General features: G+C 37.3%; 1 protein-coding gene across 3 annotated transcripts in view; it reads left to right on the top strand.

Annotated features, from left to right (window-relative positions):
* Positions 1-14638, top strand: part of IMMP2L (inner mitochondrial membrane peptidase subunit 2) — an 860098-nt gene that overhangs the window by 37836 nt on the left and 807624 nt on the right. For all 3 annotated transcript variants that reach the window (XM_080819140.1, XM_080819139.1, XM_080819141.1), the window contains exon 3: positions 5014-5150. In XM_080819140.1, coding sequence (XP_080675266.1) covers positions 5016-5150 — 135 coding nt within the window. In that variant the 5' untranslated portion in view covers positions 5014-5015. The remainder of the gene's footprint in view (positions 1-5013; positions 5151-14638) is intronic.

Raw genomic sequence — 14638 nt, 5'->3', positions numbered from 1 at the left:
AGGAAACAGGTGTTAGGTGCTTATTAGTGTGGAGGTTTTAAACATTGAGGGTGTGAACAAAAGACCAGATCATTCCAATGATTCTTTGGCAGTTTCTACAGAAATAAAAAATATATGAACTTTAACAAAATATGAATGCCATAGAACTTTAAACAACTTACTTGTACGATTTGACATGGAAATGTAATGTTTGTTTTCACTTATGTATGGTTTATCTTAATGATAGTTAGAAGCTTTTAAAAGTGTTTGACTTTTATGTGGTAGAGGTGTTGTTTGCATTTCAGGTGGGACAGGAGTATACTGAGGCTTTTGAGCCTCTGAAAATAGTGACAACTTGTTTGTAAGGTAGCTTAATTTTTTCCCTTGGCTTGGGCAGCATCTGTGCACCTTCACATTGGCACTCCTCCCACATCCTCTTTGAGAGTCTCTCAGTAGAAAAATACTTGTCTTGACTCTGTTGTGCAGGAGATGGTCAGCAGTGGAGTTATGAAGACAGGAAGTGAAAGAGCAGTGGCTTTCACTATAACTAAATGTTCTTTGACATGATTTGCACTTGTTCTAGCTTCTTCTGTGTTTCTTTTTTTTAACTAGCTGTTTAATAAAAGCGAAGTCTTTTTTTTCTTTTTAACACTTGGAGTCTCAAACCTAAAAGGCAACCTCCTGTCTCTTCTTAGTAATAATCTGAGTGACTTTTTAAGACCAAAGCTGGGCACAAAAAGGACTTTAGACATTGAATCTAACTTCCCGTTTTACAGACGAGGAAACTGAGGCCTGAAAGTGAGGTGGTGAGACATGCAGCTAGTTATAGGCCACCTCATGCCCTGAACTCTCATTACTATGATCCTTCCTGGGGACCACAGTGACCAAATGGAGTAGCAGTGTATGAGAGAGTGGATATTGGGAAGGAAGGGAGGCTCAAAATTCTGGGACTCCAATTCTAATACAACTTACATTCTCTTTCCCTTTAATTTACATTGTAAGGATGCATGTTGCCTTATAACTGGGATAGCTGCAGCATCATCATATTTGAAAACTTTCCCAGTTTCTATTCTGCCCATCTCCCTACTCATTTAGTGAAGGTCCATGCATGCAGGAAACAAGGAACAGCAAAGATTACACTTACATTTTCATTCTGTCATATGTTTGCTTTTTTAATTCTAAGAGCCACAGATGTATAAGAGCATGTTTTTCTATTTGCATTTGCTTAATATTTATTAATATTTATTTTTGCTTAATATTTATATAAGCATAGATTTATGTGTTTCAAAGCCAGTTTATTAATTACTTAAAATAGTCAAGTTGTCAGGTTGGCTATAATATGGATTGTCAGCAGGTTTTTCCTGTTTGAACCCAAATGCTACTATGGGTGAGAAGAAAGATTGGACTTTCTAAGGCTTTTCAAACTCTCAAGAAAGTTTCCAAAGCATATAATATTCCGACTTAGACTATTTTGGCTACATAAAAGAATTGCAGTCAGTTATGTTGATTGCTGCGTAAATAGGGAAGAATCTTACTTGGTGTTTTTTGTTACCCATAGAACAGCATAGAGACTGGACTGAGAAAGGGTAGTTTATCATGATAGGAAATAGATCAAGACTGGCATCATCCTGTACTATCTATATACTAAAGTGACTTCATAGCACCATATTTCTTTTTTAAATGTTAGAAACCAGTGGAAGTTCAAAGAAGAATATAGTCATCATCTACATTTCTAGCATCTAGGGTGAGCCACTCAGCATTTTGATAAGCCTGCTTTTTCTATTTCTTTTTGTTCTTTACTAATTATATAAATATTTGATATGAGTGGTTAGTTAGTAGTGAGCACAATAATACAAATAATACTCTATTTTAAATACTTTTATATACTTATACAAAATTACATAGAAAATATAAAGTATTGTTTTTGAGAGTTTTTGAATGATATGATATTGTGTGCCCAGCCATCTTTATATTCTCTTCCCTTAGCATTGGTGTTTAGCAGTCAATAACTAAATGTTTACTGGAGTAGGGTGTCTGGGTGGCTCAGTCGGTTAAGCATCTGCCTTTGGTCATGATCCCAGGGTCCTGGAATCGAGTCCCGCATCGGGCTCCTTGCTTGGCAGGGAGCCTGCTTCTCCCTCTGCCTGGTGCTCCCTCTGCTTGTGTTCCATCTCTCTCTCTGCCTCAAATAAAAAATAAACTCTTTCAAAATAACGTTTACTAAAGTAAAAATTGAAAATCAGCAAATAAATTGTGTATATATTTTATCCAAATTGAACTTCTTTTAGTTTCTTAAATAGCTACATTTTACTTCACTCCTAGGCCTTTACATATGCTGCTCCTTGTGCCTGAAATGCTGAGGTCCCACTTCAGTTGCTGTTTCCTCGGCAGCCCTTTGTTGATCGTTTTCTGATGGAGGGACTGTCTTGCTCCATATTCCCATGCTTCAGGGCATGGCCCTTTTCAATACTCATTTCCATTTAAGAATGTTCATTCAGGGGCATCTTTCCTGGAATACTGTTAATCCTTGAGAGCAAGGACCACATCTGCTTTTCCACTCCTATATTCCTAGTGTCCAACTTATGGCCTTGTCCTTAGTAAGAGTGAGTAAAGGTTTGAGAAATTGAATTTTGAGCTTGTTTTTACTACTTTGGAATGCAATTCAAATGCAATTAACAGTGCTTTCATAGGTCACTACTGCCTCTTGACACTTCCTTCTCTTAGTTCCTATCCCATCTCCCGCCATTGCCCATCCACATCCAATCCTGTCATTTTAACCTCCAAAATATGTATCATAAGTCTGCTCATTTTTCTTTTTTTTTTAAGTAAGCTCTGTGTCCCATATGGAGCTGGAACTCACAACCCTGAGATCAAGAGTTGCCCACTCCGCTGACTGCGCCAGCCAGGTGCCCCAAGTCTGCTCATTTTATTCCATCTCTGTCAACACCAGTGTGGTCCAGACTACCATCATCTTTTGCTCTGGACCACTAGAATAATCTGGTCTCCTGATGTTCATCTTGTCTCATCCAAGGAAACAGAACAGACTAAAATGATAGCCTATTATGTAATAAGTACTGTTTTGTGAAACTGTTTTCAATTCTTATTTGCTGCCTTGTGAGGGTGTATGTGTAACTTGTGTGTGTGTGTGAGTATTTGAGTACTTGGTTGCTCTATAGAATGTATTTCTTACTATGGGCTATGGTCAAAACCGTTGGAAAGCCATTGTCTTATACTGGTAAGTCTGGAGAATTCTTTTGCTCTGTCAGGATCAGAAGACTATGTATTTTTCATTACCATGTTACCCTCTTTTGTATGTGTCTTTAAAGGAAACATTCCTTTAAAATAAAAGAAGTGAAGTCTTTTGGATAAAGCGGTTTGGAAGTGGTCCCATCCTTTCTTTATATGTTCCTCTGTCTCTCATTTCAAGTTTAAATTATATAGGTCAGCGGGTAAAATCTTCAGATATGAGTACTCAGATTGAATTTAACTGTAATTTTTCTGCTTTTATTCACTTATGCAAATAAGTAAATAATTATACTTATTTATTTATTTATATTATTTTCTTGCTCCGTCTCCCTATATTGTTCATGAATATATTTCTTAGTCTTTTTCTTCTCCTTCTTATATTCTTATCTATTTTTGGCTTCTTTTCATGTCTGTAATATTAATATTATTATAACACTGCTTTCCTTGGAAGTGTGACTTTTGGGAACTTAAAAATGAAAAGCCTAAGTACTGTCCCAGTGTATGCCTTTCTGGTATATGCTTGGTGTGAATTGCATTTCTGGACCCTTTTGAATCTGCTCTCAAAAGGACAAATAATCTTCGGTTATCACTTGGAAGCAAACTGACATGTGGGTTTAGGTCTAAATAAGCCTTGTGGTTGTATTAGGGATCTTTTCAGTTGCTCTGATCTAGTTGCACACTGCAAAGGAGAGGTCAAGAGACCTCTAACCTCAGAACCCCCTCCACCTCCTCCTTCAGTCTTGGGTAGCACCTGGAGCTTGTCTTAAGTAAGACTGAGAACAAAACAGTCATTTATCTTTCCCGACTATGAAGCTTCTTCATCTCTTGGACTGTGTTCAGCTCCTTTTGGTCTGGTAGGGTAGCATATCTTGATGTCTCACTATTGTGTTTTTCATTGCATGAGACAATTAAGGGAATACTTATCCCTAGAAAATCTGAAAATTAGTCCAGTGGTTATAGGGTGAGTGTTGGTAATTATCTGTATTGAATCCACATGCAGTGTTTTTTTTCTTTTATTATTTTTTTTTCTTGATCTATCATAGATTTCATTGTTGTATTAGGATCAGTTTGGCTGCTGTAACGCAGACTCATGTAGCAGTAATTTGGACATGATGGAAAGTGGTGGATCTCTCATTTAATATAATAGTTCAGGGGTAAGCAATGCAGCACAATTATAGTCCCTCTGTGGTGCTGGGGATCCAGGACCCTTCTATTTTGTTGCTTTGCCATCTTTATCTTGAGATGGCTACTCCTGCTCCTACTACCCCATTGTTATCACGGTATCAAAAAAAGGGAAACAGGAAGGGCCTCCCCTTTTTCTTTTTCAGGGCACAATGTGGAAATTTATCATTTTTACTCATACGACATTCATCAGACCTAGTCACATGGTCACAGTTAGCTGCAAGGGAGGCCAGGCAGCCATGTGTCCCACTAAAACTTGTGGGACTGTGGAAGAGAACAGATGTCAGAAGTGTGAGAAGCATTTCCACCGTAATAGCCAACAACCTGAAGGCATAATGGAATGCTTCTTTGTTTTCTAACTTCCTGCTTTGTGAAGAGAGAGTTTCCACTAAAGTTATCAAGTGGACTTCAGTTACTGAAAAGAGTTAATCTGAGTTAGTGTATTTGCCTTTGGGATTTAAATCAGATTTATCCCACTGCTTGTAGGGATGCATGTGAAATATATTAAGCGATGAGGTGGTTTTTCCTTAACTCTTGCTTTTCCTGTGCTGCTTTTGTTTTTTCTTTTTTACCTTTTTTTGAGGCTAATTTTGTACTTGTTTTCAGGTATGGCACAGTCACAAGGCTGGGTGAGAAGATACGCCAAAGCCTTCTGTAAGGGCTTTTTTGTGGCAGTGCCCGTGGCAGTGACTTTCCTGGACCGGGTCGCCTGTGTGGCCAGAGTGGAGGGAGCATCAATGCAGGTAAAAACGAATGTGGCTTTATTCTTTATAGCACATGCTTCATGGTTTCTCATATACTAGCAGTGGGATTTCTGTATATTATTTCCATGCTGGGAACTGAAAAGTTTTAAAAAGGCCTTGACCTGAAATTTAACTTTACTAAATTTTTTTAAAAGGTCTTTTAATGCAATCGTATTATAAACAGGGTAGAGGTGAATAAACATAATTATCAAATCGTTCTCTATATCTGTAGGTTTTTTTTTTTTTTAGTTTTTATTTTATTTTATTTACTTTAGGATTGTAAGTAGAGATTCTAAGGAAATTTTACTAAATGACACCATTTTCTGTGGATATGGCCTGGGATTTTAAGATATTTTAATTATCTATATTTGAATCTACACTTAAATATCCTTTTAAAACCAAATTGTTAGTGTAGTCGTAGGATGGGTTTGGGTCAAATTCAGTTACTGTGTGTGTATGCATATATGTATACATACAGTTAAAATATCTATCTCAGTATCCATATACATATCAGTATGCATATAGATGTACTTACACCTAAAATATCTATATATGCATAAAATATATACATACTATATTTATATACATACACAAGGGTGTATATATACATAAATACACATACGTGTTCATGTATATATATGTATGTATGCATATGTGTATAAACATATGTACTTTCAGTAGGTAGAAAAGTGTATATGTGCTGCCGAAGCGAGCACGTAGGTAGAAAAGTGTAGAGCACTGGTCCCAGATATTCTGGGTGTGTTCTCTAAGCATGTTGCTGATTGAAAAGATTAAATGCACTTTACATTGGAAGGATTTTGCAGTGGAGATTTCCAAAACTTATGTGCAAATAGTCTTCTGGAATAACAGAGAAGACTTTGTTCTAAGTTGATGTCTAGAACCTAGCTGTATGAGTAAGTTTATGTAATTAAGAAGATTTTGCATTTTGTGATATGGTTTGTTTTCTTCCATTGTGAACATGTATTAAGTTCACATTGTTCTAGATAGCTGTATAAAACAAATAAGTAAAATGAATATATAAACTTGTAAGAGCTTAAAGTTAAAGTTATATAAAGAATAAACATTTTTTATTTATTTATTTGTTTGGAGTCAGAACTAGTTCCTTAACTAGGTATAGGTATCAGCTTTGAGGAGTTAGAATGAATATGCATTTTAAAATGTAATTATTGTATTGAAAATCAGATTTCTTCCTGAGTTCTGGTAGTGAGTGCTATTTTGCTATACAAGCATTACTATTCTGAGATAGATTTTTCCAGAACACAAAGCCTTCTTACCTTGGATCTAATGATATTCCAGAGGATCGTACAACAATCATAGTATCCTAAACTTCATGATTTAGGCCAGTATACACCCACTGAACATCTTTGTTCAGGGCTTGTGCTAAGAGGGAATTCAGTAAAAAATGTAAGAAATTGATTGTCTTATGAAAAGACAAGGCTTACCCCCCAGTTAAGAAGACAGTGAAGAAAGTGTTAGTGTCATTCTGAAATGCCAGTCTGTTAAATCAGATTTTTTCCTGCAGGTACATTTCCTGCAGATACATTTCTTACAATGTTCCTGGGCCCTACTCCCAAGAAGTCAAATTTGTTACCTTGTAGTTTGTCTGGTATATTATGTAGAATTTCCTTGGCTACCGATGACAGGATAAGAGCTTGAATTGAGTTAGATATACAGGAGAGTTTATTGGAAGGCTTATTATGTACCCAGGAGGAAGGCAGAAGTGTGACAATCAGCAGGGACAACTGGAACCAGGGATTTGGACGCTGCAGGGTGCTCCGTCTTCTGTGTTTCTGCCGTCTGTTTCTGTCTGCATCTTTGGCTTTGTTCTCTCAGACCGGCTTTCTTCACCATGCAGGGCACAGGGCTGCTGGCAGCTCTCATGCTTTAAGATGCCCCATTTCATCACCACTTGAGAGAGATCTCTCCTCTTGCCTTAATTTTACTTTGAAAGATCTTGGGAAAGGACTGTGATTGATTGTTTCAGTCATGTAGCCTCATCTATACAAATATAGATCAACTTTGACCAGTGGGTTAGGGTGCCATGATTGGCCCGGCTTCAGACAGGTACACAGCCCTAGCCATGGCTAGGCTCAATAAGAAAATGACAGGATATATTTGAATCAGCTTTTGGGGTAAGGAAGGGGTGACATTTACCAGAAGAGAGGGTATGCTATTTTCAGAATAAAAGAGGAAAGGATATTCTGGGAAGAAAACAAAGATATATGTTTATTACAGTTGGGTCTGTATTTTAGGATTTTTTGACTCCTTCTAAGTGTAATAGAGAATTTATCTATAATTTCATTAGATATTACTAAATCATACTTAAAATTATTTAGGAGCAGAAATTGCAATAATGGGATATAGTGATTAATTAATTAAGCATTTTTGAAGACATCTTTGCTACTGCACAGCTTTCATGAACTGAACATGTTTAGACTGTGGAGTTCAGCAGAATTTTTGACCAAAAATTTGACAAAAACTCTTGTCTTCAAATTTCTGTAATGACACAAGTACTAAATAGCTGGCAGGGTGTGTGGTCATGGCTGGAAGTCCCTGAGCATCCTGCAAGGAACACACCTGCTCTTATTGACTCTGAGGCCTGAGAATTATATCTGGTATTTGGCAGTTGGTTGATTTGTTGTGAAGGAAGGGAGTTCTCTGAATGTGCGATGATGCCTTCTTGTACCAGGTTTAGAAGTATGAGAGAAAGGGAGAAAAAGCAAGTGGCAAGAAATGAAAAGAAGTGCGGAGAAGAAGAGGAAAGAAAGTTACCTAGATTGGTTGGGGGATAGAGGACGATGGAGAAAATGAGACTGGTGCAATCAATGATCAGGAGGCAGAGTGGCACAGAGGACCAGTGTGAAAAAGACTCAAGACAGAAATGTGCTCCCCTGAAGGCATTGCTGGGCCCCCTTGTGAGACCTGCCTTGAATGCTGACATAGCTCTGTGGCATGTTTGTGTGCAGCGCCATGAGACACATCATTCTACATCTTGGTATTCATTGAAGGACTGTGTGCCATTTTGAAGGAATTCATGTTGGTGTAGGTTACCAGTCTTGAGCATCATTCATTGTGCACTTTAGAATACCTGTGTGTTCAGGTGGAAAGATCATATCTAGTCATTTCTATCATTTCAAATATCTGAATCATTTTGCGACTCAGGAGGTCATTTTGATGTTTGGACAATAATGAAAAGCAGAGGTAACTTTGAGTTGGAATAGGGAGTCATTTTATCAATGGCTAAGAAGTATGAAACTCTATTTTAGGTGTGGTGGGGGATGGCGAATCAGGTACGGATTCTGTCGTCAATGTACTTTTACTTTAGTAGAAGAGTTTCAAGGTTATTAATCCTGAATAATGGATACATTTTCAGATGAGAAGATATCAGGCTGTCATATATATTTGGCCAGTGCCTGGTACTGAAATGAAAACTGATTTGCTTTAGCATACTATTTTGGAGCATGGACCTGGAAGTTTTAATTTGAAATAGAGTGGTGCCAGAGAATAATACCTTGAACCCTTTTACTGTTGGTCATGGTATTAACTTTTACTATAGCAATAAACTACCCTTAGATTTCAGTTGCTTGCATTCAGATCATTATTTCTTAGTCATGGGTCGGTAGATTAACTGTAGTCACTCTGGACTCTGGGTTTGGTTCAGTCCACTTCATGTATCTGTCTTTGTGGGACCTACACTGAAGGAGCCATGGCTGCTTGGGGGTACGTTTTCATGGGTGATAGCAAGATATCAGAGGGTGAGTAGAAACACTCAGAACCTCTTAAAGACTCAGTTCAGAACTTCAACTCTTCTGTTCACATAAGGAAGTCATGTATCAAAACCCAAAGTCAGTGAGATTGGGAGTCATGGCAAAGTGAGGAGGGAAGGAAAAAAAGTGAGTAGGTGAGTATACCTACTATAGCCACTATGACTCCAACGGTATTTGGTTGACTTCAGAGGTAATCTAAAAAGTTATTTTTCACCTTTGAGTCTACCTACAGTGACCCTAGTCTTTGAAGTCAAAGACTGACAAAATTGGAGTAGATTGAAATTTTGAGTCATTGCATTCTGGAATAGGTTGATCCATTTTAAATGTCTTTAAGCTGGAAGTCATCCAAGGCCACTTGGATCATCACTTTAGAGTGGCTTTTCATAAAGGTCACTCTGCAACTTGTAGACATGTTATTTAAGAAAATCCAAGGACTGAAAGATCAAATCTCATTAAAGAGATATATTGTACCAGTCTTTCGGAGTGTATTGAATAAATGCTGTTATAGCAACACTGGAAATTCACTTTGGTAGCAAATTTTTCACGAGAACTGTTTCTTATGTCTTTTTAGAATTCTGCTGGCTTGGGATTTAATAGGAGAAGCTTGTTTCCAGGATTCCCTCTTACAAGAAATCTTTATTTTTTGAACACTATGGAGTAAGTTAGGTTTCCCAGTATTAATTTATAATTTATTAGGTATCTGAATAGAAGGATAAAGATGGTCAAACATGAGGACTCACAGCTAGCTATAAGCTATAAGTCATAAATGAAAATAAAGTTTTAAATGATAGAATGACAATTCAATGGGAAATACGATACAGTTTATCAAATATTTGATTTTTAAAATAAAGTTGTATAGATATATCCACTGTTGGACGAGATGTACCTTTTGCAATGCTCTGCACACAGGGAATGCTTGCAGAAATTATTGGTTAATGATTACTCATACTGAACTATTCCCCTCTAGTGCACATGAATCACTTCTACTAGTTGCTTAAAGGTTACTATGAAAGTGGATGCCCCCCCCTTTTTTTTTTAAAGAAACACCGTATTACTCAATATTAATTTAACTCAGGAAATGAAGACTGATACTGCATACAGTTGAAACTACAGAGCAAATTTATGTTGGTGGAATGCAATTATTCAAATTAGAAGTTCAATTGCTTACTGAGGCTTTTAGAGTAAAAGAGGTGCCCTAGGAATAGTTTAATGACCTCATACCAAAGTTTTAGATGTTATTTGAGTGAGAATGCCTGTAGCAGGGTCACTGGTTCTTATAAAAGGTGTATGCCTTCTACATTTAAAATTAAGACTTTAAGAAAGTAGGTATCACTGTCCTGTTTTTGTTGTAATTGCTATCTGTAGCATATAGTATACCATCTTCTTTTTTCCAGTTGGCGTAGCCGGAGGGGAAGATACTTGAAAATATTATTCCACAATTATATCTCTCTAGCTCAGACTTCAGAGAAAGATTTATGCAGAATAAATTAGAAAGTTAGAGAATGGGAGGGAAAATAGTTTAATCAGCATTGAGGTATTTACTAATCAATAACACACTTCCATTGGTTCAAAATTGTCTTGACTTTCAGCTCTCTGCAGATGATCCTGAAGAGACTGGTTTGTAATAAACATCTTAGACTCCTACTTGGCTCTTTGCAGTCATTATCTGAATTTCCTGCTGAGCTTAAAATTAAAAGTTCTGTCAAAAAAGCGAGCAAAGAGGCTTACGCCCTCTCCTTGTCACATTTATTTATTTTATTTTATTAAAAAAATTTTAAACCTATGGAGGGCTTAATATTCAACAGTTATCATTGGTTATAACTATTATTTTGACACTCTGAGAAGCTAGATACAAATATAGACTCTTAGGGAAAGAGATACATATATTGTGATTTATGCGCCAGAATTTATTGTAGAGTTAGGGAGTTTTATGTTACCTGCTGAATTTGCACTTCCAAGATGCTGGGAACCACAGGGCACACATTTCCTGCGATGCTGAATGCTCTGTGTTCTTACTCCCCTTGGTCGTCTGCGGCTGACTTTGGAGGAAGCCGGGAGTTAATGTTGGAATGCTTTCTCAGCTGATGTGTGAGCTTTCTTCCCAAATTACCTTCGGCTCAAAAATCTCACCTAAGGTGTTTACCCATCAGGATGTTATACATTTTTATGTAGTTCTGCAACCTGTCATTAATAGAGAATTCAAATAGATCAGTTTGTATTTATAGCAACAAACATATGTGAGACTGAAACAGTTGGTGAGTGATAACTTCATAATGTCCCTTCATGGATTTCCTTTACTTCCCATGATAGAACAGTATGCTTCTGTTTTATGTAGCCAGGGTTATATCTGTTATTTAAATGCTGACTTCATAACACTTTTAAAAAAGATGTTGAAGTAATTTTAGACTCACAGAAAAGTTGTAAGAGTAGTACAGAGAACTCCCATGGGTTTTCTGCTCAGATTCATCAGTTTTCGATATTTTGCTACCTTTATTTTTTCCCCTTTTCTTTTCCCCTCCTTCTCCTGCTCTCTCTCCCTCTCCTTCTTTTCCTCTCTCTCAGACATGGGTATTTGTGTCTCTCTGTGTACACACACATACATACATACATGTATACACACGCACAAAAACATTGTTACTGAACCATTTAAGTTGCGTACACTGTACCCCTTTAATAAGACTTTTGTATACTCTTCTGAGTCATGATTATTGCTGATTGGCGTACTAATAGTTTTCTTTTACATAATTTTAAATTTAATACTTTATTCAAGTTCCCATGGCTAGAACTTTTAATACATTAAGGTATATTGACTCTAGCTAAACTATACATTTAAAAAAACTGAGGCCAAATATTGGACATAATTTACCTAAGCTCACACAGCCATCAAGTTTCAGAACTGACTCCAGCTAACTCTGGTAATGCTTTCCATTTTACTAAAGGATAACTAATAAAAGTCCTGCTTTATCACTGTTGTGTAATGCCTCCCTATAATAATGCTCACAGGGATATTTTGTTCCATTTTATTTTTGTTTATGCAGTGGTCTTATTGATAAGTTATTTAATTTTGAGTGGTTTTGTGGTACATTTGGATCTTAAACAAAGATAGAAATTAATGTTATGGTGTGAGGTGAAAGATTTCAAACTTTGAAACCTAGGTTGATGGAAAATGCCCTATTCTAGACTGAAGATTATAAACTTTATTAGGCTTCTTAAAAGAAGGAATTAGATTTCATTTTCTGGAAATATAGCAGAGTAGATATCTAGAAAATATTCCCAATGCAAAACTCATAAAAAAGTATAAATTAAACATGAAAAATCTTTAAAAATGCATAGTGACTTTGCAGGGAGGTAAGGGAAATGATCTGAGACCACAAATAAAGGGGAATACATTTCCAGAGTAGTCAGTATGCTTTGAAGTCTGCAGCTATCCTACAGACATTTGTCAATTCCTGGTAACTCAGAGTTTTGGTTTTTTTTTGTTTTGAAGATTTTATTTATTTACCTGAGAGAGAGAGAGAGAGAGAGAGAGAGAAAGTGTGTGTGGAGTGTGAGAGAGAACGTTAAGAGGGGAGATGGTCAGAGGGAGAAGCAGACTCCCTGCTGAGCAGGACGCCTGATGTGGGACTTGATCCAAGAACTCCAGGATCATGACCTGAGCTGAAGGCAGTCGCTTAACCAACTGAGCCACCCAGGCACCCAGAGTTTTGGGTTTTAATAGCCACATGGGGATCGGAAGACAAGGCCCTGGGCTCCTACAGGGTTGGGAGGTGGAACAGAAATTCTGAATAAATTCAGGACCATGGAGGAGACACATCTTTAGGGAAGGTGTACACTAAAACCAAAATCTGTTCTGCAAGAAAAATTTTCTAGACTCTGAGTAGAGGGGAAAAGCCCCTAGTGGTGAACTGAGGTTTGAATTTACCTTCACAGGAATTGAAACACCCTAATTTGAGATCGTCAAATTAGTTACTTTGGACTCGCCTCATGCACCTGGTGGGAGCGACCACTCATCTTCCTGAGCACAGACAAAGTTTGAGGAACAGGATCTCACAGTAAAAATATCACACAAGGAAATGAGCACTATTCTAAGTGAGAGTCCATAACATCCTTTGGCAGAATCAGACCTTAAAGACAAGCTCTTAGAACTATCAGCTGCTAAATGTGATATGTTTAAAGAAATAAAAGACAAAACTGAAAATATGAGAAAATAACGAAAGATTATTTAAAATGGCCAAAGTACCATTTTTATCAGTTGTGCTTTAGTTATTTTTTAAGGTATAAAAATTGTATTGTTGTTAGTTTGAAAAATCTTCTATAGTATTTGTCACATAAAATTTGCAGTAAAATGTGTAATAGCTGAGATTTACTTTATTGTAATATGGGAGTAGGAAGAGTGGAGTGATGTTCAGATGAAACAAGCAAGATTGGCCATGAGTTCATAATTTTGGACCTTAGATGATGGGTAACATGGTAGTTTATTATACTGTTCTGTCTGGTTTTTATTATTTTTTAAAAATATTTTGTTTATTTACTTATTTGACAGACAGAGATCACCAGTAGGCAGAGAGGCAGGCAGAGAGAGGGGGGAAGCAGGCTCCCTGCTGAGCAGAGAGCCTGATGCGAGGCTCAATACCAGGACCCTGAGATCATGATCTGAGCTGAAGGGAGAGGCTTAACCCGTTGAGCCACCCAGACACCCCATCTGTCTAGTTTAAAAAAAAAAAAAAAAGTTTTATTGTGGGTTAACTCTGTACTGTTGAATTTATCCATGGTGAATGATTTAGTAATTTTTAATAAATTTATGGAGTTGTAGAATTATCATCTTTTAGAACATTTCCAGTCCCCCAAAATGATCTCTCTTGTCTATTTGAAGTTAATTTTTACTTTAATTTATGCTTTTTCTGGGCATTCTCTGCAAATAGAATCATTCAATATGTGGTCTTTTGTGTCTTGCTTCTTTGACTTACCATAATGTGTTTTGAGGTCTATCCACGTTGTACCATATATCAATAGTTTTTTTTTTTTTTTAATTACCCAAAAGAATTCCATTGTATGGATTTTTTTTTTTCCATTTTGTTTCTGCTTGCCAGATGATGAGCCTTTAAGTTGTTTCCACATTTTCATGATTGTGAATAACGCTGCTAGGAGTGGAATTACTAAGTCGTATGGTACATATATGTTTCATTTTTAAGAAATTGCCAAACTAATCCTGGGGTAGCTGGTAGTGTGTGTGCTGACTAACATGGCCTGCATTTTCATTCTACCTCTTGTTCCAGGACTGGGGGAAGTGAAGGGAAAGTACCCAGTCTCACTGATGCTGCCTGTGGCTGGAACCGCAGTTCCCTGTCCACCCACTAACACTCTGGTGTTGGGGCAGAGTTTCCTTTGGTGTTTGGCTGGATTAGAATGGGTCTTATAAGAAGTGTTTTCTGTTCCACTTGGGCGTCCTTTTCCTGGCCGTATGGCTGGAAAGTAGGATTTTCTTTCTTTTCTTTTTTTTTTTTTTAAAGATTTTTTTATTTATTTGTCAGAGATAGAGAGACAGTGAGAGAGGGAACACAAGCAGGGGTAGTGGGAAAGAGAGAAGCAGACACCCCGCTGAGCAGGGAGCCTGATGCAGGGCTCGATCCCAGGATCCTGGGATCATGACCCGAGCCGAAGGCAGATGCCTAACTGACTGAGCCACCCGGGTGCCATGAA

The sequence above is a fragment of the Martes martes genome (genome assembly GCF_963455335.1).
Source record: "Martes martes genome assembly, chromosome: 11".
Classification (NCBI taxonomy): domain Eukaryota; kingdom Metazoa; phylum Chordata; class Mammalia; order Carnivora; family Mustelidae; genus Martes; species Martes martes.
This window is presented reverse-complemented; position numbering and strand designations above follow the sequence as displayed.